Raw genomic sequence first — 27,077 nt, forward strand, 5'->3', positions numbered from 1 at the left:
CGGGGTTAGCCCCTGGCCCTGTGCCCTGGTGGTTCCCACGTCCCGCAGCTGGCACCCCAGGCTCCGCCGTCCCCGCCCTGGCCCGGCCCCCGAGGAGCGCAGTCCCACCTTTTTGGCAGGAGGGCCCGGCGGCGGGAGGGAGGCGGGCGTCCGGGAGCCCCGGGAGAGGCGCGAGGGCGTGGCCGCGGGTCTCACGTTGCAGCCGGGGGCTCCCGCGCGCGCTCGGGGCCAGAGGAGCGGCCCGCCAGCCCGGAGGAGCGCAAGCCCCGCTGCTCTGCCTTCCCCGGAGCCGAGCGAGGGAAGCCTCCCCGCGCCGGGCTGCGAGGCGCGCTCGGGGCGCGCGGACCGTGTGCCTCCCCGGGTCCCTGGTCCCCGGACTCCCTCCGGGGCCGGGAACTGCGTGTCCCCAAGCCGCTCTTGCAGCCGGAGCCGGCGGGGCGCGCCCTCCCGGGCCGAGGCGCGATGAAGAGGCGCGAGGAGGGCTGAGCGCGCAGCGCGCGCGGCCAGGGTCCCTGGGCTCGGGCCCGCGCCCCGTCTCCCCGGGGTGGGGCAGGGCAGGGTGGGGGTGGGCCGAGGCGTGGACTCGGGGACGCGAATAAAAGGGAGCCGGCTCGCCGCGCCGAGCTGGGAAGCCTCGCCGCCTCGCCCCCGGCCCGGGAAGGGCATGGCCCCGGCGGACCCCCGGCGGTGACTCGCGCGCCCCGGCCCCGCGGAGGCTCAGGGCGCCCCGCTCCCGTGCGTCGCGGCTTCCGAACGACAGGTGAGGACCAAGGGCAGCCTGGGCGCCCGGGGGACGCGCACTCTGCTGCAGGGGTGGACTTGGGGGTCGGCCAAGGGCAAGGCTGGGCAGGGACAAATGGCACTGTCCGTGGCTCCGGGGCCCAGGGGCCAGCTCTCTCTTGCGGGAGGATCCCCGACTCCTTTCCCCCTTGCCTCCTTGCACCTAAGCATCCCCGGTTTCCAGGGAGGCGCCCATGGGACCCCCCCCCCAAGTGAAAGCGAGTGCGCCCTGCGTTGGAGGCGCCAGCAGAGCTCGGCGCCCAAGTCCCCCCTCCTCCTCTTCCCCTGGAAAAGGGGAGCCTCTCGGCCTGCTGGGGTGGAGCAGACATTGCAGAGGTCACCATCCGGGAGAGCCGGCTCCTGGTGTGCGGGCTCCAGCAGCGCGTACCTCCAGGGGCCCCCCCCGAGCTGCGTTCCGGGGAAAGCCCATATTTTCCTTGGAGCGGCGCTGGAAGTGGGCCAGGGCGCAGTGCCGCCGCGCCAGCCAGTCCGGGTCCCCCCCCGCCCACCCGCGCGCCGGCCCCGGAGGCCCTGGGCGCTCAGGGCGCCTCCCTGCGCCACGCCTGGGGTGCGCGCTCCCGGGGTCCCGGGAACCAAGGCTGCGGAGGAGGCGTCGCCACTCCCGAGCCCCGGGCCACCCTCCGGCGGCACAGCGCGCGTTCCCGGGCCGAGGCCAAGCGCGCGGGCGGCCGGGGAGGCTGCAGGAACCCGCTGGCTCCCGAGCGCAGAGCTGGAGCTGAGCCTCCCTCTGCAAGGGCCGCCTGCCCGGACGCGCAGCAACCAGAGAAGACGCGCGCGGGCTTTAGGGCACCATCTATTTCGAGGTAAAAGCCTGGAAAGCTCTGGGTTTGGGATGCCCCCAGCGTGTGAGCGCCTGGGTTTTGTATCAGCACTTAGCGCTGCCCCCGGGGCGGGCGCGTTTCTGGGCCGCGCGCTTTGCTTTCCAGGTGCATTCCTATTTTCAAGTCCACTTCATTCAGGAGATGACAAACACGTAAGATGATGGGGTGATGGCCAGTGCGTGAAAAAAAAAAAAAAGTAGATACATGACCACTGGTATTCTAAACGACACCGCTGATGCAGCCCCAATTATGTGAAATATCGGAGCATTTCCATTTTTGTGTGTATGACTGCACTGATCGGTTCTCTTTGCCTGAACCTACGTCATCGGGGAACTCCTTTCCTCCTCCTTTAAGGTCAGATTTTAACAAACTGCGTCCCCGATGAACAGCCCTGCTGCACCATTGCAACCCTGTGGCTCTTGCTAGCAAAAATTAAGAATAGTACAAACCCACGAATAATGGAATACGTTTGGGTTTAGCGAGCGCGAAGCCTTTAAACACATTTAGAAGATACACCGGAAACGTAAAGAAGGTCATTAAAAAGGGGAATACTCCTAATAACGACCCTCTTGAGAAGCTTTGTGTTTTTTCTCTTTTTAATTCAAATATGTACAGTATATAATAGCTCGGAATTAACATCGGAGGTGGACACGGAGTATTTTAATTACAAGAGTTTTGTTTTTTCTTTTTAAATTCAAATACGTACGGTGTATAAAGGCTCAGAATTAACATCAGAGGCACATAGTCATTTTAATTGCTTTATTTTAAACATCGATGTCTCTCCTTTTGCTCTCATGTATATACAAATGCTACGTGAATACGCATGTACGAACACACATGTATGTATTTTTGTGCGTGCCCGTGTGTCTGTTCCATACCCTCGCTCTCCGCGCAGGGAGACTTCCAAATCGTAGTGTCCGAGTCGGCCATTCCGATCCCATTCTACAGAAGGATCAAGCTTCGCCCGGAAAGATCAGAAAAACAAGTTTCGAGCTTCTTGGCTCAGAAATGTTGTGTCCCTAAAGGATACCACCGTACGACGGCTTGGGAAGCTCCACACCACCATGCACGCTTGAAACCACGTTCGCCCAACATAAGCGTTACCTGGCCATAAACGGATATCACTTTGTGGTTCCCCGACAGGTGTCCAGGGATGAGGCACCCCGACAAGATGCCAACGCGGGCGCACTGGCGAGCACTGTCCGTGGTGCTGATTCTGCTCTGGGGACATCCACGACCCGCGCTCTCCTGTCCTCACCCTTGCGCCTGCTACGTTCCTAGCGAGGTCCACTGCACGTTTCGCTCCTTGGCTTCTGTGCCCGCTGGGATTTCTAAACATGTGGAAAGAATCAATTTGGGGTTTGTACCACATTCTTACTGAACGATTTCAGCCTCTTTGCTTGCGTGTTTGTTTTTTCTTTGAACGTATATGTGCATTGACGTCACTGCAAAGGCATATTTCTTTCCGTGTCGCTCTATCTAGCGATGCATACGGCCATATGGGCAGAATGGAGGGAGGTGGATTTTTTTTTTTTTGAGGGTGATGGATTTTAACGATACTACGTGCGGTCCTTTGGGGGCAATTATCTGAATGTATCCATCAACTGCAACCACTATCATAAGCCTTAATAACCAAGCATCCTGAACAACTTCAGTGTGTCGAGAGATTTCCCTTGATAACAATCATTTACTACATATTAGGTGCAAATGTATCAGACACGCATGTAGATAGATAAATACTACTCAGACTTCAGAAGCTATTAAAAATAATTTTAAAATAAATCGGACATTTCTGACATTCTAAGTTATCTGGAGGTTGTGACTGTGAACCTTGGGGAAATAAAAGAGTTCTTGAAGATTTTGCCTCTTTAAAAATACGACTCAGAAGATACACTGAAAACGCATTTTTAACTTTTTAGTTAGTATTTGTATTTTGGCTATTTGTCAAAATAGTTTGACAAGTATTTTGACTATTTTTAAAGAGGAGTTTTTGTGCAGCATTTAAGATAGAATTTTTATATTTTTAATTTTTGTTTCATTCACATGAGCGTTTCCTATACATAAATACTAGTTGCTATGAATTATAGGTACTCACGTGCAACCTTATAAACAATTATTTGGATTTCCCCCAGAGAATACATAAGCCATTTTCTATGATCTACAACACAACAAAAATAATTTAGGATTTGATGACTGGCCACTGATGGGACATTTTAGTAAAATGCAATGGCCAAACCTGAGTCAATGAGCACATAATTATACATGTATCTGCACATCTTAGAGCACAGAATTAAGAAAAAAAAAAAAAGATCTTCTTGCATTTGTAAAGGCCACTAGGAGTAGAAGAAGACAATGGGAAGTAAAGACAGTACGATAGGAAGTTCCCTAATCTAAGGGAGTGGATCATTACCTAGTTTTCTCCATAAAGTCTTGAGAGACCTGATGATTTGATTATCTGAAAATCCAACCACAATGAGGATAGCTGAGTAGGGGAAACCGTTCATCTTTGCCAGAAGAGGGGATATTAATACTTAACCCAATTTCCCTTTTACAAACTTACAGTTTAATTAGGACACATCGCCCGCCGAATGGGAGAGAGAAAAGGAAGATCGTCTCCCACCGGTTTGAATCAGGGTAGGATGTGCCGTGCTAGTGGTGCATTAGCAGAGCTCGTCCCTGATTCCTCTCGTTTCTTGCACCTCCGGGTGTGCAAAATGGTTCTGTCTTGGGGCCTTTGCTCTCGTGAACCACCGTTAGGGTCTTGTCCCATACTGCCTGACCCCTTGGCAGAGCACAGAGTCGGAGGTACCGTCACAGAGGCCTTTGTGGCATCCCCGAGGAAAGTGTGAAAATGGGGGAGGTGGAGGAGGACAGTTTTCTGCTGGTTTCCTGCCTAGAAGGCGCGAATGTGCCACCTGTTGCGTGTTGAGGGTCTGGGGTGTCCGTGTGTTCCCTACTGGCCGTCAGGTTGGAGTGCACGGTGGAGAAGATGCCACATGCCTCCTGACTATGTGGTGGCTTTATACTTGGCCACACCAGTAGACTGTGGCTCATCAAGCTGTCTATACCTCACTTAGAATTTCTGTGCTGTTTTCCCTCCATTCGTCTTTACGTTGAAACAGTTCACGCAGGTGAAACAATTTCTGAGTTAGAACTTACTTTCTGCTGGTTGCATTTTTAAGCAACTTTAAGTGGTAAAGATAACGAATTAGGGTCTCCCCAGACTTTTGCCACTGGAGTAGAACACAGATACCAAGATCTTCTCTTTTCCTATCGGTGGCAGTAGTATTTTGAGACGTCATTGCATCACATTAAAAAAAAAAAAAAAAGGAAAACGGTTAAGGAAGAGCTTCCCGGCACCAACATATGTTACTTGCATCTGCCTTAATTGGTAACATGAGTCAATATGGCATGTTTTCATTTCCATCAATAAGACCACTCATATCTCAGCACTTTCTCTGAAAATCGGTCTCAAACTAGATTAATGAGACTGTCATCGTGCATGTTGTTGGTGGGGGGAGGGAAGAAAGAACGGGAATGTCTATACAGATTGGACTCAGGGTCTGATTTGTCTTCTAGTCATCTGGAAGGAGTAGGAAACTCTCAAAGAATGAGGGATCATTGGCAAGGCACTAATGAAATCTTTCATTCCCACACAGATGTTTTCAGGGTCCTCAGCATGGAAGGAGAGAGATCCGCTGTTTCCTGTTTGCACAGCCCTAGAGCTTTTGCAAAAATCGCTTTCCAAGTATTTTCGTGTAAACAAACAACAACAAAAGAATCATCCACTTAGCGTCATATTTATAGATCTTTAAAGAATTCGTCCCTCCGATGAAAAGACTAGCTTTCACAACCTCTTTCTAAGTCTCCCAAAAGCCCACACGGCCCTTTTTAATTTTAAAATTCGTCTTGCAAAACTAACCCATATTGGTGAAGCCGTCTTACGTGTATTTGTGATGTACTAAAAAGCATTTCACTTGAGACGTTATGTAGTCACTGTCAATCGGGACATTCTGCAAAGGGGGATGGGTGGGTGATCGTGTTGCACAACTGGCCTCCATGCAGAGTCATTTCAGTCTCTTCCCTGAGCCCCACAGATTTCCCCATGCCCCTGCTGGATTCTAGATGGGCGCACAGGGATTCTTCCCTATGCTTCGGGTCCTCAGAGGGAAGAAAATGCACCAAGTTGATACAGTAAGACAGATTCCTGACCCGGTATCTCCACCATCCAGGACTGGGGGCCTATTTATGCAGGCGTGAGGGAGTCCAAACAGTGCTGTCCCTCTGACCTCAAACACATGCCTTCCCTGCACCTTCTCCACCTTGGCACCCACCATTATGGTTGAATGGCCAGTTGGAAGTGACAATTTTTCGGTGACAAAGACACATAACACTAGTGAGCATAGCGCACACCCTGAGACCACAAAGTGCCAAAGAAGAGCAACATCTTTCTGACTTGTTCTAGACATTGAGCCTTTGACTCTCACCTCTTCTGTCCCAAGACCTGCCTCCTCTTTCTGGCCTTTCTGTTCTTCTTACCTCCAGGGTCATCTCCGGTGATTATACTTACTCCCTCTACATGCAGTAGATCATTTGTCGCTTTCACACGTATCTTAGTTTGTGTCACTCTTTTTCTTAAAACCTTCTAATCATTTCCCATTGATGTTGGAACAAGTGAAACACGCTCCTTCCCACACCCTCCCAGCTCCTAGGCTGCCTGGTTCCTGCCAACCCCACCTACCTCTCCTGATACCATCCTCCTGCTTGTTTACTGTTTCCAGGCAGACCCCAGGCACCAAGAAATGGGAAGAAGTTCAGATTCGGCCATCCATTCCCTGAGAGCTTCACCATCCCAGATAGATTTCATTGTAGAATCCTAAACAGTAAGTGACTGAGGCCACGTGTCAGGTCATAGACCATCCCATCTAGGGTTAGACTGCGGTTTTTCAACTTCAGTCTCCTTGGTATTTGGGGTGCTATTTCCATTTTGCTTAGGACAGTTCCTTGTTGTGGGGGCTGTCCTGTTTGGATGGTGTTGAGTAGCATTCTTGACCTCTTCCTATGAGATACCAGTAGCACCTTCCCCCTCTTCCAGTTGTGATTGCTTATGACCCCAGATATTGTCAAGTGTCCCATGGGGACAAGACTGCTTCCCCCCATTCAGACCACTACCATAGATAGATGATAGATAGATAGATAGATAGATAGATAGATAGATAGATAGATAATGGATAGACGAATGGATAGACAGATGATGGATGGATGGATGGATAGATAGATGATAGAAGGATAGACTGATGGGTAGGTATATACATTATGGATGGATGATTGGATGGATAGATTAGGGATGGACAGATAGATAGATAGATGATAGATGGATAGACTGATGGGTAGGTAGATAGATTATGGATGGATGAATGATGGGTATATAGATTATGGATGGATAGATTATGGTAGGTAGATACATTATGGATGGATGACTGCATGCATAGACAGATGATAGATGGACAGAGGGATAGACAGATGATAGATGGATAGATTGATGGGTAGGTAGATAGATGATGGATGGATGGATGATGGATGGATGGATGATGGATGGGTGGATGAATAGACCAACGACAGAGTCTCTTCTGCTTCGACAGTTTCCAAATCTCAATATTAGGGGCTGAGTCGCTCATTGTGGGAGGCTGTCCTGTGCATTGTAGGGTATTTAACAGCACCCTTGGTCTCTACCCACCAGATGCCACTAACACTCCCCCACCCAGTTGTGACACCCAAACATAAGTGCAGATGCTGTCCATATAATCCAGAAGAGGGAACCTCTGTGTACAGTTGTCTGTTGATTCCATAAGTTAAATGACAAAAAGGAGTCGGAATTACATTTTTTTTTTTTTGCTCTGGGAGATTGTATTTCCTGGAATTTATAGCTGAAAGGTGATGCTTCCTAAAGTTGGCTCTTAGAGGAATGATTCTTGAGTTATCTTGATTTCAGATTCGGGGTCTGGGTTCAGTCACATTTGTGTTTATGAGAAAATTGGACCTGGCAGCCTATGCTGTAGGTATGAGCACTTCACCTGCATTTGTCTATAGGATCTGTTTCCTTTTATCTAGACGATAGGGAGAAGTCAGGCTAGATGTGTTCTATTTCCACAGAAACAGTGGCACAAAGTAACCGCCCTCCAATATAGGAGTTTTCACTCATTTCATCTTTACCAATGTTGATGCAAAAACAAAACCCAAAAACATACCAGAATGTTTACAAATAATTCAGGGAATCCATCAGAAATGGCCACTGGTCCTTGTGAAATAGCCTTCGTCCAGTTCAGGAATATTTGCTGGGTACTTTGACTAGGAATCTGCTAATGGAGCTAGAGGCAATTTTAGACAAAGGAGTGGGATTTAGTTTCTAATGGAAGCTGGTCCAGTTGGCCCTTCCTTGGAAAGATGCACAGGAAAGCATCAGTAATGAGGAATGACACGAGGGTCATTGGCTGCAGAGAATTAGCACGAATGCAAAGAAACAGGCAACTTGGGAAGTAGCTTTGTATTATCACAGAACAAGAGAGAGGAGGGGCTCGGCTCCGGGCTCTCAAGGACCCAACGAGAGGGCTAACCGCCCAACACCAACCCCATATTTTCAGCTTTCCTTTGGACCCTGGAAATGGACATGGACACTAACCAACAACTCTGCTTTGGGAACGGCACCGGTAGACCTCAGAGTCAACATTTTTGCTAAATTGTTCCTAGGCAGGCTGCAGAATCTGCCCCATATGGGATTTAAGCATTCACTGTTTCTTATTCTTTTTTTTTTTTTTTTTTTTTTTTAGATTTAATAGTATACAGGCTTTGTCAGAAACCTCGTTTGCGGGACTGACCAAGTTGGAGCTACTTATGATTCATGGCAACGACATCCCCAGCATCCCCGACGGGGCTTTAAGAGACCTCAGCTCCCTCCAGGTAAACCCTGTGCTTTTACGAGCATCGGTAATTGCGGCCTGTACGATCATTAATGAATAGTGGGAAGTGATACAATGCTCCCTAACGATTAATAAAATCGCCATTTTTTTTTTTAGGTTAAAAACCGGCTTAATGTCCTTATTTCCCTGCCCTTTGTTCTAGTTTCTGTGTCTGTTTGTGGCTTTCTAAATTACTCACAGGACTTTCTGCTCCATCCCCTGTCTTTCTAGGTTTTCAAGATCAGCTACAATAAACTGCGGGTAATCACGGGACAGACCCTGCAGGGGCTCTGGAGCTTAATGAGGCTGCATATGGACCATAACAAGATCGAATTTATCCACCCACAAGCTTTCAAAGGCTTAACATCCCTAAGGCTACTCCACTTAGAGGGAAACCTGCTGCACCAGCTCCACCCCGGCACGTTCTCCACGTTCACGTTTCTGGATTATTTCAGGCTCTCTACCATAAGACACCTCTACCTCGCAGACAACATGATCAGGACCCTTCCCACGGGGATGCTTCAGAACATGCCGCTTCTGGAGAATCTTTACCTGCATGGGAATCCATGGTCGTGTGACTGTGAGATGAAGTGGTTTCTGGAATGGGATGCCAAATCCAAAGGTAAGAGGAGAGCAGAGGGAAGGAAGGTGGCTCAGGGCGGCACATTCCTTACCCTTCTGGAAAGGTTACGTTCTCTGGTGTTGAGACGAGACTTTCTCTTGTCAAATCAGTAGGGTGGGAAACACCTGTGCAAAGTGTGCAACTTAGATGTTAAGACGTCTCTGTTCCATCATGGATGTATCCTTCAGTGAAGTGTAAAGCGGTGATCCTTTAATCAGTTACATACAGTTGACTATGATTGTCTTACATTGAATATCTGGAGTATTACAGGCAGCTTTGGGTTACGTGGAGGATTTTCTGTCCTATGGAGAGGAGTTCAGGAATGCTTAGAAAAGAGAAGGCTAGCAGTGGCTATGACATTATTCTCTCAAGAATGGGGGAGAGGGATGTTCTGCAGTGATTCAGAGAACAAAAAAAAAAAAACAGGAGTGATGTGTAGAAGTTGCAAGACAGTAGATTTTGACTCTAAATAAGGAAGGTTTTATTTTTTTTGTCTTTCTTTTACCCTCTTCCTCGAGCCACACCTTGAACCCCAACCTCGATCCCATTGGGTTTACCATATCCCGTTCTGTTGGCTCACGTCCATCCTCATAGCCTCCAGCCTGGGTGGAGCTCCTTCTGATTCTGGGTGGAGAGTCAGGTGTTCTGGGCATTCTGGGCAGGTCTTTGCAGCCTTGGTCACGCCTCCTTCAGTCGTCTCCACACAGAGCAGTTGTCAGAACAAATTTTCAGAGGGAGCATGTGGCCCTGCCGCACCCCTGCATAACTGTCCACTGGTTTCCCATTGCTCTTGGGATGGAACGCACAGTTCTTACTAGGACTTCCTACACAACCATGTTCCCACCTACTGCCCACCCTCTGCCACATGTGGGCCCTCCCCCTTAGTGTCTGGATGGCTCCGTTGGTAAAGCATCTGACTTCATCCCAGGTCATGATCTCGGGCTGCCCACTTGGCAGGGAGTCAACTTGCCCATCTGCAACTTGTGCTCTCTCTCTCAAATAAATAAATAAAATCTTTAAAAATATTTTAAAAATCACCTTCCTTGAGAGATCTTGCTGTCCTCAATTTCTACTTAGCACCTTGGCCTGTACTCATCTACACACAACTTCCTGCCCACACAACTCATGTCCCACATTCAACTCGTAGGTGATGGCCCTTTCACTGGTTCATTCCCAGTAGGGATGGAAAGAAGAGGGCAGATATCCAGAGGGCTGTAGTCTTCTCCTTTCCCCAGCTTGAGATAGCGTGGCACCATCTACTGCTATGGAAAAGGCATCTAGGTCTGGAGCAGAGAGAAAACATAATTTGGTCTTGTAAGTATCCATGAGAGGAGACTTTGTGGTTTGGAAACAGACACATCAAGCAGAAAACTGGGCGTGGAGTTCATAAGATGTGTGTTGACTGGAGAAGCACATATGGCAGCCATCACCAGATAATGGATGGTGTTGGAAACCTACATGTGGGTGAGGCCATGGATGACGGGGCAGAGCGAGATGGAAGGGGGCCACACTCCATCACTAATGAGTCGGTGAGCAGAGAAAGACAAAACAGAGAAAGAGGCAGAGCAGTGTCCAGATTAGGAGAACATTCTGGAAGACTTGATGTCCAGGAAGCCAAGAGGAGACCGTGAATCCAAAATGTAGACGCTGCCCGAAATGAAAGATTATAGCGACAGAAACCATTATAAAAGGGAGATACGACGTAAGGCAAAAGTGGGTCCTTCAACCTGGAACTGATTTCCTGGGTTGCATTTCTTTGTCCAGATTCTCCTGGACCTTTGGAGAAGGTAAGTTGTATAATGTGTGAGAAGAGAGTTGTTTCAGAGTAAGACTTAAAAATACTTTTGAAGGTAGTTTTTTGTTATCCATGGTCAAGTAGTTCTACAGCGGTGGTGCGTTTCCACAGTCTGTGCTGAATTGATTTAAGGTCATTGGTGAAGTCACAGCAATGAGAGAAGCCTGAAATCATTATGGCCACGAGCCGACGTGATAAAGATGCACACAAAGCCTGTCTCCTCTGGCCGTGTGCAAGGCAGGCCGTTCTTAGGTTCGTTAACTCATCGCATGTTTGTTTGCTTGCCTGTTTTAGGGACTCTGAAGTGTAAGAAGGACAAAGCCTACGAAGGTGGCCAGTTATGCGCCATGTGCTCTGCTCCCCAAAAATTGCACAAACAAGAGATTCACAAGCTGAAGGACATCACCTGCCTGAAGCCTTCCATCGAGTCTCCCCTGAGACAGAACCGGAGCAGCAGCAGCGAGGAGGAGCAGGGACAAGAAGAGGATAGTGAGGGCCAGCTCTCCCTGGAGGGGTTCCAATTCCCCCCGTGGAACATCTCTTTGAATATGACCGACGAGCACGGGAACACGGTGAACTTGGTCTGTGACATCAAGAAGCCCATGGATGTGTACAAAATTCACTTGAACCAGACGGACCCTCAAGAGATTGATATAAATGCAACGGTTGCCCTGGACTTCGAGTGTCCGATGACACGGGAAAACTACGAGAAGCTGTGGAAACTGATCGCGTATTACAGTGAGGTCCCTGTGAAGCTGAACCAAGAACTTACGCTCAGCAAAGACCCCAAGGTCACCTACCAGTACAGGCAAGACGCCGATGAGGACGCCCTTTACTACACGGGCGTCAGAGCCCACGTTCTCGCAGAACCAGAGTGGGTCATGCAGCCGTCCATAGACATCCAACTCAACCGACGTCAGAGTACGGCCAAAAAGGTGCTGCTCTCCTATTATTCCCACCATTCATTAACGATGCCCGCCAAAGAGGCAGCACAGTCTCGGAGCAGAAGCTGGGTGATGATCGAGCCCAGCAGAGCAGTGCAGAGAGCTCAGACTGTCTTGGAAGGGAGCCCGTGCCAGCTGAGCTGCAACGTGAAGGCCTCTGAAAGTCCATCCATCTTCTGGGTGCTCCCGGATGGGTCTGTGCTGAAAGCGCCCTTGGAGGACCAGGATGGCAGGTTCTCCATCCTCACCAGCGGCTGGCTGAGGATCAAATCAACGGAGCAGTCGGACTCGGGTTTGTACCAGTGCATTGCTCAGGTGAGGGATGAAATGGACCGGATGGTGTACAGGGTCCTTGTGCAACCACCTGCCACTCAGCCATCTGATAGTCATACAATGACAATTCAGAAGAACCCAGGGGAGCCAGTGATGTTGCCTTGCAGTGCGCTGGCTATACCCGAGGCCCAGCTCAGCTGGGTTCTTCCAAACAGAAGGATAATTAATAATCTGGCTAACACGTCACATGCCTACATGTTGGCAAATGGAACTCTTTCCATCCCAAAGGTCCAAGTCAGTGATGGCGGTTTCTACAGGTGCGTGGCTGTCAACCAGCAAGGGGCGGATCATTTTACTGTGGGGCTCACGGTGAATAAGAAAGGATCCGGCCGGTCATCCAAAAAGGGCAGACGCCCGGGTGGGAAGACTCTTCCCAGGGTGCCGGGAGACGTCGTGGAGGACGAAGGCGGTTCAGGCATAGGAGATGAAGAGAACGCTCCAAGGAGAGAGCTCCACACAAAGGACCAGGAGCTACTCATCAAGACAAAAGACGATGCCGTCACCGGAGGTAAGAAGACCAAGAAAGGGCGAAGAAAACTCAAACCGTGGAAGAATTCTGAAAAAGAACCAGAGACGAATATCGCAGAAGGTCGCAGAGTGTTTGAGTCCAGGCGGAGGATAAATATGGCAAACAAACAGATTAATCCAGAGCATTGGGCAGATATTTTGGCCAGAGTACGTGGGAAGAACCTTCCCAAGGGAACTGAAATAGCCCAGGTGGTCAAAACCACCACTCCTCCATCCGTGAATCCAGAAGTGACACCTCTTCTGCCTGCCGTTCCGCCTCCCTCAGTATCACCCGCACGGACCACAATCAGTGTCGAAGAAACCTCAGCAGATGCATCTCTGTTTGGTGAGGAAGACCAGGGCTCCAGCACCGTGTCCTCAACCAGGTCAGGACCAGAAAGTGGGCACGGTGGAGTGATTCTTGCTGAACCCCGAGTGACAAGCACACATCTGGAAGAATTCATTGACCACGACTTTTCTAAGAGCGAGGATACAACTCCCACTGAGGCTGGGCCACCGTGGGCTACAGCCACCACCCTGAGGGCCACGCCTCTTGAATCCTCTCCTACTGCGCAGCCCCTGGACATGGTCTACGAAGAGCAGGCCGGTGAAAGCACAGCCACAGAGGGCTGGCCTGCAGTAGATGCTGGATCCATGGCGGAGCCCACGTCAAGCGAGTATGAGGCCCCACTGGGTGCCATCTCCTTGGCTGAGTCTGAGACCGTACCATATGTTCAGCCAGATTTGGAGGCCAACCCACAACCAGATGAAGAGAACATGAAAGAGGTCACCTCCACTCACTTTACACCGACTACCACTTTGTGGGGTGTTGACTCCAGGACATCCCAACCATCAGCAGGGCTCACGTTAGGGGAGCCAGATGCCCCGTCACGAGGACATCCACGGGGACAAACAGATGACACCCGGCTTGGGAAAGGTGCTTTAAGCACTCAAGACAACCCGCGGGTGGAAAAGGGTCCAGAGGACACTTCTGAGAAGACACTCGGGGAAGAAGATATGCCAGAGAGAGACCCAACAGACTCCAGGAGTCCTGAAGGAATGGGAAAACGAGTCGAATCGACCACTCGGCTTGACTCTACCCCAGGAGTGGATGGCATCACTCTCTTTACATCTTCCAGGGGAACCACGCTGGGAGCTCTCCTAGACAGAGACGCCCCCGCAGTAGCAACAGTGATGCCGGCGGAAAAGACCACGTCGTCTCCGGGGCTGACCACTCACCCTTCACGAAAGAGACCCAACGGGAGGAGGAGATTACGCCCTCAGAGATTCCGGAACCGCCAGAAGCAAACCCATGTGCCCACGACTTTTGCCCCAACAACGGAGGCTTTCTCTACTCAACCTACTCGAGTACCCGAAACAAAGGCTCCAGGCCACGTGGGGAGCACACCGGCCCCAACATCTCGGGTTGACGGCACAGTTGGTGTCGCCAAGCAGCCGGAGACAGAGAAGCAGGCCGAACCCATATCCAGGGGAACCTCACGAAGGAAACACGGGAAGAGGCCGAATAAACACCGCTACTCCACTTCTACGGGGAGCCTTCCAGCCTCTGTGTCCTCGCCCGGCCCTTCCCCGGAAAATAAACATAATCATGTCGTTGCCACTTTGGAAGCTGTACTCTTATCTACGACCATTTCCCTGACAACCGGGGACCCACGCGGGACGGCTACAGCGAAAGATTCTGCGACAACTGCCACGGAAAGACTCTCACCACCCAATCAATTCCAAGAGACAACTGCAGTCACCTATATGCCTGTATCGGAAGGAAGAGAAATGGATTATGGCGTCGCAATCACCTTAAAAGGCCTTAAAACCAACAGCTCGGGCCCTGACGACTCCTTCACGAGTGTTGCATCACCTTCTGGCTCTGAGGTGGCCACTGTGGGAGAACGTCAGGGGGAATTGGCTCCATCCGGCTTTCCAGAGACCTCACGCTGGAATCCCCCAAGCACAGCCCAGCCTGGGAGGCTGCAGACGGACACGCCTGTTCCCAGCTCTGTGGAAACCCTTACGGACTCACCCTTTCCTAAACAGTTGGAGGATGTGGGTGTTCCCTCCCAGTTTCCACCACCGGTTGCAGCCTCTACACTGTTTCAACGAGAAGAAGTGGTTGCTTCAACCACTGTGTCGAGCCTACGAGTCGAGCCGTCTTCAATGGAGTCAGAAACCCCCATCCGTGCTCAAGATCATCACGCAACCACTCCAGCTGAAGTTAGACCTCCTGCTCCCATAGCAGAGCCGGCATCCCCATCCCCGGCCACCACTCTTGTGTCCTCGGTTCAGGCCTTCACAGAGCCCACACCTCTTACTTCAAAGACACTTCCAACATCGACGGATTCCAGGGAAAATGTTCTCTTGAACTATGTGGGGATCACAGAGGCCAAGGCACCCCCAGTGAATAGTGAGGGAACGCGGCACATACTGACGCCGAATGAATTATCCACCCCTTCTTCCAACCAGGATAAAGTTCACTCCGCTCCAAAGCATGGATTGGAAAAGGAAGCATTTGACGGAAAGACCCAAAACAGTCTTCCACATGGGCCCGATGGTAAGCACCAGGGCGGGAGAGCCCCAGTCTTCCACCAGCCAGCCGGGATTCCTGCCAAACCGATCCCGCCGAGAGGGACGGCGAGGCCACCCCACACGGCCACGGAAGGCTCCTTTAGATACGTGGTGACTTTCCATCCCCCTCGTCACTGGACCAACAAACCAGAAATAACGGCCTATCCCTCAAGGATCTTGCCAGAGAAGAAGCACTCAACGACGCCAAGACCACCAAGTACGACGACTCCCATTGTTCCGGCGCCTAAGCCCAAACCTGGCGTCCCCACGAAGTTTACTGACCAAGGGCCGGACCGATTCAACGCCAACTCCAAAGTATTTGGAAATAACAACATCCCGGATCTCAGAGACCCTATTGGCAAGCTTCCGAGTTCAAGAGTCCCCCATCACCCCAGTGCAAGATTCCCTTTCTTTTTCAACAGGACTCTGTCTTTCCCCCAGTTGGGAGTTACTCCGAAGCCCCAAATGCCCACATCTCCTGCCCCCGTGATAAGAGAGAGAAAAGTCAACCCGGGTCCGTACAATAGGATACATTCTCAGAGCATCATCCACGTGGACTTTGGTCCCCCCGCTCCTCCATTGTTGCACCCTCCCCGGGCCACGGGGCCACCCTCCACAAACTCCCAGAACGCCCCTGTCGTCTACTCCACCCGGAGCTCCATCCCCTTCGTGGCATCGTCTGGCCAGCCTTCCAGAAGCTTCCATCAGAGCAGCTCAAAGCTCTTCTCTGCTGGAGGGCCCCCTGCCTCCAAGTTCTGGACGGTTGGGGAAAAGCCCCAGATTATCACCAAATCTCCCCAGAGCGTGTCTGTCACCGCGGAGACAGACGCCGTGTTCCCATGTGAGGCAACGGGGAAACCCACGCCTTTCATTACCTGGACAAAGGTTTCTACAGGTGAGGCATTTACATGTCTGCGTTCTAACGGGGCTTGTGTAGAGGGAGGGTCCTTGAGGCTGTGACCTCAGGCAAAACTACAGTCTGGCCTGTGGACAGATGGGTGGGAGGGGAGGGGACATCTGAGAGCCTGGACCCATCGGGGGACAGGAAGTAGGGAACCAGAGCTCCTACGTGAGTTATGTGAGATTTCATTGGGACCATGACGGCATGTCTTAGGTGGTTTGGACAGGGAATGACCTAGGCCAGGAATATCTCACAAAGGAGCCCCTCTTGTGTCTTCCCAGAGGAGCCCAGCACAAAGGTCGCCCATGTGGGGCGGGTAGGAGGAGTGGTGGAGTCCTCCTCTTGGCCTTCCACTGGCTGCTGCACGTGAATGCGGCTGCTTCTGGGCTCATCAGACATTGCTTTGAGTGGCACCTAGAGACGTGGTCGGGTTCATTTGCTGGGGTTGCCCTCACAAAGGACCACAGGCTGGCGGCCTCGGAGACAGACCTACACTCTCTCCTGGTCCTGGAGGCTTGGAGTCTGAGATCCCGGTGGGGCCAAGGCTGAATCCCCCCGAGGCCTCTCTCCTGGGCCTCTCTCTTTGTGTCCTCACGTGATTGTCCCTTTGTGCGTGTCTGTCTCCATCCCCTCCCTCTTCCTATATGGACACTAGTCCCCTTGGACTATAGGGCACCCCAGTGATCTCATTTTAATTTCATGATCTCTTAAAAGATCCCCCCCCCACCTCCAAATAGTCATGTTCTGAGATCCCAGGAGATGGGACTTCAACGATTCTGGGGGGAGGACCCAACTCAGCCTATGACAACGGTCTAGACTTGGAACTCTGGGATGCCCCAAAGGGCACCTGGTTGTGTAAAAAATTGACCATCGGCTTTGAGCCGCAAAACAATCGCCAGGTGACAGGAAAGGGCCATCTGAGCATGAAAGACCTACCTCGCCCCCTTTCCCTTTCTTTCTCTCTCAACACGGCCACATCCTTCAGGCCTGGAGTCTGATCAGACGGTTTTTTTTCTTCTTCTTCTCCATTTTGATGACAGAGGAATGATTTATGCTAATAGCACTTGAGGGAACAGTGCATTTCTTAGGTTTATCTCACCAGCGTTGGAAATGCTCCAAAGTTCAGCAGAGGCTCTGGGCGCAGGGGGATTACAGACTTCTTTGATCGGCTCAACATTGATGTCATATGTTTTCGTAATGATTTAATAAGGAATTTTGCTCAAAGTAGCGAATGGGGAACGCCGTGCGGCTTTCATGCTAACAGGGTCGTGCCTTGGTTTCTCTACTGGGAAATCCCATTTGTATTAACCCGTAGGCTCTCCCCTACTTTGTGTGATCCCAGAGCACCCCAGGGCCATGCCCCGTCACTCGACGTACGCGTGCATTTTTTGCACATCCCCACGAATCGGCGTCTCCTGCCGGAGCTTGTCAGAACTAACGGAATAGCCGGTGGTGGAAGCAGGGCCCAGGAGCCCAGCTGTGTGGGAGACGAAGAGAATGCCATAACTCAGGGCTTTCCAGGGCTTTCCAGTTTTTAAATATGGGATTTGTTATTCAGAAAATGGTGAGCCAGCACATCAGGAAATGCCTGCCACTGAAGAACCATTTATTATTCAGTCTCCGCGAGGAGGGGACCACACAGGGAAGGACCGGCGTCTGTCGGCAGGCAGAGGGAGAGGGGAGAATGTGCACAAGGGCCTTTGTTGTGGTTTCTGAAAGAAGAAACAGGCGAGGCAGGGTGAGCGGGCTTAGGGCTGGCTGGCTTGAATAATTATTTCCGTGGGTTCTGGCGCACAAGGGTTCCCTACTTGTCTGGTACCTGCCCTGTGACTGAGGCAGGTGAGTGGTGGCCTGGGCATGTGAGAAAAGAAAGTGGCCCTGTGGGCTCTGAATTGCTTGCTTTGCACTTAAAAGGTGAATTGTCTGCTAATTTTAGGGACTGGCTAGGCCTTGGAAGGGGCCTTCCTCCCAGCAGGGTCAGCACGACCCGGATGCCAAAGCATCAGGCCCACGTGGTTAATGCAGATCCTCACGGTGGCCCAGCCCCAAGAGGATGTGACATAAAACGTAGGGGGTCTGCGGTGGGGGAGGGAGAGAGACACGTGTCCCCGATTGTAGCAGCGCGTAGTAGTAGTAGTGACCCGCCCTCTTTGGCTCAGGAGTGTGGCCCGGGTGCAGGCGGATGGTGGTGGCACGTCTCGGGACTTGAGGAGCTCAGCGTCTCTGTGCATGAAGCAAGCCTGCGTCTGTAGGAGCTCAAGTGACAGGGAGGTCCCCTGGGCACAACCTGGGTCTCACGGCCGCTTCCAGAACGTTCTACGAGCCCCGTGCTGGCTGGCTGCCCTTTGCTTGGGGGCCGCATATGCCTTGATTCTGGAATTGGGGTAAGAGTCAAAAACGGTGAAACAGGGTGTTCTATTTTCTCCATATCTGACGTGCGGTCTGGTCTTCTGTTGCTTGGGACCTAAAGGGAAGAATTCGGCTAACCAACTAATAATCCCCCTTATTGGTTTAGACGGAGACGGTGTGTTTGTGTGGAGGCTGACCGTATCTGTTCTGATTGCCAGGTGCTCTCATGACCCCGAACACCAGAGTACAACGGTTCGAGGTCCTGAAGAATGGCACGTTTGTCATCCGAAAGGTACAGGTGCAGGACCGGGGCCAGTACATGTGCACCGCCAAAAACCTGCACGGGGTGGACAGGATGGTGGTCCTGCTGTCCGTGACGGTCCAGCAGCCCCAAATCCTAGCCTCCCACTACCAGGACGTCACGGTGTACCTGGGAGACACGATCGCCATGGAGTGTCTGGCCAAGGGAACGCCAGCCCCGCAAATCTCCTGGATTTTCCCCGACCGGAGGGTGTGGCAGACGGTGTCCCCCGTGGAGGGCAGGGTCACGCTGCACGAAAACCGGACCCTGTCCATCAAAGACGCCTCCTTCTCGGACAGAGGAGTCTACAAGTGCGTGGCCAGCAACGCGGCGGGCGCCGACAGCCTGGCCATCCGCCTCCACGTGGCGGCCCTGCCGCCCGTCATCCACCAGGAGAAGCTGGAGAACATCTCGCTGCCCCCGGGGCTCAGCATCCACATCCACTGCACCGCCAAGGCCGCACCCCTGCCCAGCGTGCGCTGGGTGCTGTGGGATGGGACCCAGATCCGGCCGTCGCAGTTCATCAACGGGAACTTGTTCGTCTTCCCCAACGGCACGCTCTACATCCGCAACCTGGCACCCAAGGACAGCGGCCGCTACGAATGTGTGGCCGCCAACCTGGTGGGCTCTGCGCGCAGGACCGTGCAGCTGACCGTGCAGCGGGCGGCGGCCAATGCGCGCATCACGGGCACCTCCCCGCAGAGGACGGACGTGCGCTATGGGGCCACCCTGCGCCTGGACTGCAGCGCCTCAGGGGACCCCTGGCCGCGCATCCTCTGGCGGCTGCCGTCCAAGCGCATGATGGACTCGCTCTTCAGGTAGGTGTCTACTCTGGCTTCGCCGTCTATCACTGCGCTCCTGCACCTACGTCCCCTTTGGGCGCTGGGGACCGAGTCCTGGGCTATGCTGGGGCCATCCTGGGAGCCCTCTCCATGGGGCCGGGCACAGAAGGGAATGACTTTGCATCCGGGATGGACATGAGCAGACCTGACTCCCTGTGTGTGCCGCCCCGCGCGGAAGGGGCATTTCTTTTCCACCCAATGCGATCTTGCCTTTAGAAACCAAGACGGAGAAGAAACATCTGGACTTTCTCCTTCTCCTTTCCTACCCCTTCCCCTCCAAAGGGGAAAAAAAAATGAACCAAAAACCTTTTAATGGTTATATTTTATCCCTGTGTTAAGCGATAATATTAGATACAACACTTATGTTACCTTCTATGTGTGTTGTATGATTTCGACAAAACACATAGAAGCTAAACGGTGTGAACACAAAAAACATTTGAGGCATGAATACGGCACCAGGTTGGCACACCTAGAATTCTAACACTTTACTTTTTTGGCTGCAAAGAAAGTCCCCTTCTCATCCAGCGTCTTCAGGTCCCACATGTGTGAACATACAGCACTGGTTTGCAACCGTCGGGCAATGCTTGGGGGCATTTTTGGGTGACATGACTCAGGAAATGGGGGTGTCAAAGGCATCCAGTGAGTGGAGACCAGGGACGCTGCTTAAAGCTGTGCAGTGCCCAGGACGCTCCGCAGCAGAGGGTCAGCCACCCCGGATGTCAGCAGTGCCCAGGCTGAGACGCTCTGACCTTGTATGAAAGACAACTGAACCATCATCTGTCTATCCATCCATCCATCATTTCTGTGTATCCGTCATGTCTGTCTGTCCATCCTATCTATGTATCTATCCATCCATCATACTTATCTCTGTCTATTCATCCATCCATCCATCTATCCATCCAATCAATGTATCCATCCATCTATCCATCCAATCTATGTATCCATCCATCATATCTATCTATGTCTATCCATCCATCCATGGTATCTAACTATCCCTCCATCCATCTTCTCTATCTATGCATCCTATCTATGTAGCCATCCATCTATCATATCTATTTATCCATTCATCCATATCTCTCTCTATCTACCCATCCATCATATCTATGCATTCATTCATCCATCCCTCCATGCATCCATCCATCATGTCTATCTGTCCATCCATCATATCATCCATCCATCATATCAATTTACCAATCCATCTGTTGTACCTCTATCCATCCACCATATCTATCCATCCATCATATCTATCCATCCATCATATCTATCTATCTATCTATCTATCTATCTATCTATCTATCTATCTATGTATGCCTATCCATCCATCCATGGTATCTAGGCACCCCTCCATCCTATCTATCTATCTATCCATCCTATCTATGTAGCCACCATCTATCGCATCTATTTATCCAATCATCCATCATATCTATCTCTATCTAGCCATCCATCCATCGTATCTATGTATCCATCTATCCGTCATATAATTTACCCATCTGTCATATCTATTCATCCATCATATCTATCCACCCATCATGTCTCTTTATCTATCTACACCCATCAACTATCTATGTATCCATCCATCCATTGCATCTATGTATTCATCCATCATATCTATCTACCTATCATCTATCTATCTATCTATCTATCTATCTATGCCTATCCATCCATCCATGGTATCTAGGTATCTCTCCATCCATCCTATATGTTTATCCATGTTATCTATGTAGCCATCCATCTATCACATCTATTTATCGATTCATCCATCATATATATCTCTATCCATCCATCCATTGTATCTATGTATCCATCTATCCATCATATAATTTACCCATCTGTCATATCTATCCATCCATCATATCTATCAACCCATCATATCTATCTCCATCCATCAACTATCTATGCATGAATCCATCCATTGCATCTATGTGTTCATCCATCATATGTATCTACCTATCATCTATCTATCTATCATCTATCACCTATGTCCATCTATCCATCTATCCATCGATCCATCAGACATGTATGTACGTATCCATCTATTGCAGTAGTTTGCAACTAGACAGATCGAGGCGCCAGGGAACGCCCATCAATGACTGGAGACATTTTTGGTTGTCACACTAGAATGGGTGGAGGCTGCCTGTGGCATCTGGTAGGCAGAGACCAGAGATGCTACTCAGCACCCTGTGGTGCCCAAGACACCCCACCCCAGAGAGTCATCAAACCCCAGATGTCAGCAGTGCCCAGGCTGGGAAACCATCGGCTAGATCCAAAAGAGCCAATGTCCTCAGTACGCATCTCAAGATACAGAGCAGAGACCGTGGTTGGCAAAATGAAATGAAGGAAGCATCACTAGTGCCGTGATGGAGAGACTCTGGCTTATGGTGCATTTTTAGCCTCCACAGCCCGCCAGCTCAGGCAGGAATGCTTGTGGACATCGCACCCCCCCCCCCGCCCCAGGATATGAGGAGGGGAGCCAACACTCGGGGGCTCTGTGCAGCTGCGCCTGGCCTCCCTCGTGTCTTTCCAATGCAGGAAGAAGGCAAACGCGCTTTCTCACAGGCTGAGTGTTAACTTTAGACAGTTGGGTGGTGCCTCGTGAACCTTGCACCCTCCATCCACAATACCACGTATGCAGTTTTCCCTGGACTATCTCCCAGCCCAGCAGATGCACTGCCATGTGCAGAAGAACTGTTTTCAGCAATTTCTGGCATGACTCAGGCAGCCCTGAATGAACGGCAGCAAAAGAATGTGATCCTGCTACGAATGCGAGCAGTTCTACTAGTATCTCCCCATAAATCACAAACCGCTGTCTCTGCGGCTTCCTTCTCACTAAATTTTGTACTAATTACATTCTTAGGAAAGTGTGATTAAACAACCCATGTGAGTTTTATAAAAGAGCGGGCTCTATGCCTTGCCTACACATTGGGACTATTTAAAAATACAGATATCAGAGCTTTTCTTGAAGCCTGATCCCCAGGGATGGGTAGGCATGTATATGTTTCTCAGTCACTCCGTGGGTCGTGATTACGACCAAGGCTACCAGTCACCGCTTCCCAGTTCCCAAATGCTGGCAAAAATGAGCTACTGTACAGAGTTTTAGTTTCTAAACTCCACGACACATTGAAATTTCTTTGTCTGCTCCCCTCCTACTGATTTATGTTGGCCTCATTCACACTCGCAGCCAACAAAACACTTTATTTGGTCATTGTTAGTAGTTGTATTTTATTCCCAATAATCAAGTTGACTCAACCATAGGCAGACTTTTTTTTTTTTTTTTTGGTAGCTCTACAATACAGTTCCACACACGCTGTCCAAATAATGCAATGTTTAGGAAATATTTACGGATTCAAATGTCACCCTCACCTTCCCCCAATGCCACCATTACAAATTATGTGTAACTGAGATTTTTTCAATCTGGACGCTCTTAAAGGAAGAATGTCTCAAGTGTTTGCACCTCTCGTTCAAAACATGAGTTTTGAAAAGCTTTTGAACTATTAACCCAGAGGTGTGTGGGCCTAGGTCCAGCGTTATCATTTCACACGGGGGAATGCAAATGCCGGCTTATGGAGCTAGCTGGAGAATGTCATCCAGCTTTAGGTTCAGGGTCTAGGGAAGAAGACGTCACATTGATGTTGCCATGTTCTGACGAGCCCAATGTTACCATTAAAAGTCCAGGAATAGCCAGGAATAACCCCAATTACACGGTGCATGGAGTAGCCCTTTGGCAGCCTCTTGCCTCGTAACGGGATATGATATAATACAGGATTGTCAAGGGTAATCATTGTGTCTGGAACATTTTATTCAGGAAGAACTGCACCTCTTCACAGAGTTCACTCAGGTTCATTCTCTCCACGGCTGTCGCATTTTACCGGATTTTATCATAACCAGACGCTGTGCCCTGACCGCCACGCGAATGCGTGATGCGCATAACACCCATGGGGACAGGGTGGAAGTCTTTGACTGCCTTTCACTTCCTTGAATCAGTGGCCAGGCCAGCCAAAGGTCAGACTCTACCGAGTCAGAGTTCTTATTTGAGGTAGATCAATCATTTCCGCCTGTGAACGCAGTCCCCTCCAGGCTGCAAAAGCCGCGTGACATTTTGCGGTAAGTAGCAGCCATGTGCCCAGATACTTCCCAGAAGCACATGTTTTCATTTCATGCTGGTGACCTAAAGCCAGGACAGAGCATATGGGACACTGACATCCTTCTTCTTTCCTTTCCTTTTCTTTTTTTTTCCCGGTCAGCTTTGACACCAGAATCAAGGTGTTTGCCAACGGGACCCTGGTGGTGAAATCCGTCACAGACAAAGATGCGGGGGATTACCTGTGCGTTGCCCGGAATAAGGTTGGTGATGACTTTGTCATGCTCAAGGTGAATGTGGTCATGAAACCGGCCAAGATCGAGCACAAGGAGGAGAATGACCACAAGGTCTTCTACGGGGGTGACCTGAAAGTGGACTGTGTGGCCACCGGGCTTCCCAACCCTGAGATCTCCTGGAGCCTCCCAGATGGCAGCCTGGTCAACTCCTTCATGCAGTCCGACGATGGCGGTGGCCGGACCAAGCGCTACGTGGTTTTCAACAACGGGACCCTCTACTTCAACGAGGTGGGCATGCGCGAGGAAGGGGATTATACCTGCTTTGCCGAAAACCAGGTTGGCAAGGATGAGATGAGGGTGCGGGTCAAGGTGGTGTCTGAGCCCGCCGCCATCCGGAACAAGACGTACTCCGTGGTGCAGGTCCCCTACGGTGACGTGGTCACCGTCGCGTGCGAAGCCAAAGGGGAGCCCACACCCAGGGTGACGTGGCTTTCTCCAACCAACCGGCTGATCCCGGCCTCCTCCGAGAAGTACCAGATATATCAGGATGGCACTCTCCTCATTCAGAAAGCCCAGCGCTCAGACAGTGGCAACTACACCTGTGTGGTCAGGAACAGCGCCGGGGAAGACAGGAAGACGGTCTGGATTCACGTCAACGTCCGGTCGCCCACCATCAACGGGAACCCCAACGCCATCACCACCGTGCGGGAGATCGCTGCAGGCGGGAGTCGCAAACTCATTGACTGCCACGCGGAAGGCATCCCCACGCCGAGAGTCTTGTGGGCCTTTCCCGAGGGCGTGGTTCTCCCGGCCCCGTACTACGGGAACCGGATCACCATCCACCGCAACGGCACGCTGGACATTCGGAGTCTCAGGAAGAGCGACTCCGTGCAGCTGGCGTGCATCGGCCGCAACGAGGGCGGGGAGGCCAGGCTCATCGTGCAGCTCACTGTCTTGGAGCCCGTGGAGAAGCCCATCTTCCACGACCCGGTCAGCGAGAAGATCACTGCCATGGCCGGCCACACCATCAGCCTCAACTGCTCGGCCGCGGGGACCCCGACGCCCACCCTGCTCTGGGTGCTCCCCAACGGGACGGAGCTCCAGAGTGGCCAGCAGCTGCAGAGGTTCTACCATAAGGGGGACGGCATGCTGCACATCAGCAGCCTCTCCTCCGTGGACGCCGGGGCTTACCGTTGCGTGGCCCGGAACTCGGCCGGCTACACGGAGAGGCTGGTGTCTCTGAAGGTAGGGCTGAAACCCGAGACGAGCAACCAGTATCACAACCTGGTGAGCATCATCAACGGGGAGACCTTGCAGCTGCACTGCATCCCTCCGGGGGGCCGGCCGGCTCGCTTGTCTTGGACGCTCCCCAACACCATGCTCTTGGAGGGCCCCCAGACACGGGGGCGCTTCTCCGTCTGGGAAAACGGCACCCTCACGGTGCGCGACGCCTCGGTGTTTGACAGGGGGACCTATGTGTGCAAGGCGGACACCGAGTACGGCCCTTCCGTCATGAACTTCCCAGTTATCGTGATAGCCTATCCTCCCCGGATCACCAGCGAGCCAACGCCCGTCATCTACACGCGGCCCGGGAACACGGTCAAGATGAACTGCATGGCCATGGGCATTCCCAAAGCAGAGATCACCTGGGACCTGCCGGACAAGTCACACCTGACGGCCGGGGCGCAGGCCCGTCTGTACGGGAACAGGTTCCTTCACCCGCAGGGCTCGCTGACCATCCAGCAGGCCACACACAGAGACGCCGGCTTCTACAAATGCACCGCAAAGAACATCCTCGGCACCGACTCAAAGACTACTTATATCCACGTCTACTGAAAACGCCCCCCGCAGCGCACGGACTCCACGGCCATGGCTCGGGAAGCTAGGACAAAGCCCCGTTTGTAAGGAAAGCTGCCGCAGCCGGATAGTCAGAGGCCTTGACTGATCTGTCACGGTGCACGGTGGCCCCCCCCACCCCCCCCGGCTGGGTTTCAGGTTCATGTTGACTTTGACCTACGCTTGTCCGTGAAGGGAAGCCATGCAGACACGGGCAGGACGGTTCGGCCTCCCCGGGGACTTGCGTTCATGTTTACAGCATGTCGCCCACTCCTGTCTGGCGTTTCACGGGAGCTGGGCACGCGCTCGTGGCGGTGTCTGTCTTGCAGACGCCACGTCTATGCTTTACCGGGCGTCTGTCGCGGACCTAAGGAGCATTCACTGAAAATAAACCGCAGACATTACCAGTGCCTTGCTACCCCGTTGAAGATGCGTCCCTTAGTTAACCTGCTGCAGTCTTAACACGATAGAATGTTCTAGAATGACTACCCGTCTTTCACTTCCTGCCACGTTAGAGCTCCAGCTTGCCCTAGAAGGGCTTAGAACCACCGCACTGACTGATGTCTTTGCAAACGTACAAGTTTCATACAATACAGCCACCATTTTATACGGGACTCACTTTTTTTATATAATGGAACTCACTTTCTCCCTGGAACTCACTTTTTAGATAATGTCTCACATAAAGACGTTTTATATTTTCTTTCCGGTCAGACGATGAGGCCAGAAAGCGAGAAGTGCTCTCTGTCTCATTAAAAATAATAAATTATTGGTCTTTACAAGACTTGGATACATGAGAGCAGGCATGGAAATACAATTGTAAAAAAAAAAAAAAAAAAAAAAAATCCTCCAAACTTCCTTGAGCACATTCAGAAACCGCTATTATATTACCTTCCCCGGCAACCCTATGGTGTGGGAGTCGGGGATATTGGATTTCCTTGTTTGTGGATTTATCTTGAGAGCTGAAGTCGGGGGAGAGGGCAGGAGAGAGCTAAGCCATGACCCTGCACAAAGGATCCAGAGCCTCCTGGAAAAGCCCGGAAACGTCTCCTCCACCCAACCCCCCGTCAATGTGTGCTCCTGGAAAATAAGAGACATGTTCTCCCCATGACTGCTTTACTGTATTTTTAAGGTCAATATAATGTACATTTGATAATAAAATAATATTTTCCAAAGAA

General features: G+C 51.4%; 1 protein-coding gene across 2 annotated transcripts; it reads left to right on the forward strand.

Annotated features, from left to right (window-relative positions):
• The first annotated feature begins 218 nt into the window (after window positions 1-218).
• LOC140628631 (matrix-remodeling-associated protein 5-like) lies at window positions 219-27,077 on the forward strand. Of its 2 annotated transcripts, none has more exons than XM_072817997.1 (7): window positions 219-760; window positions 2,766-2,981; window positions 8,450-8,579; window positions 8,810-9,200; window positions 11,290-16,254; window positions 18,828-19,728; window positions 23,994-27,077. In XM_072817997.1, exons 2-7 carry the CDS (start codon window positions 2,776-2,778, stop codon window positions 25,900-25,902), a joined length of 8,502 nt encoding a protein of 2,833 aa, XP_072674098.1. In that variant the 5' UTR covers window positions 219-760; window positions 2,766-2,775; the 3' UTR covers window positions 25,903-27,077. The 2 variants fall into 2 exon arrangements, with proteins under 2 accessions (XP_072674098.1, XP_072674099.1); XM_072817998.1 differs by lacking the exon at window positions 219-760 and adding an exon at window positions 1,459-1,604.

Source organism: Canis lupus, chromosome X (genome assembly GCF_048164855.1).
Source record: "Canis lupus baileyi chromosome X, mCanLup2.hap1, whole genome shotgun sequence".
NCBI lineage: Eukaryota > Metazoa > Chordata > Mammalia > Carnivora > Canidae > Canis > Canis lupus.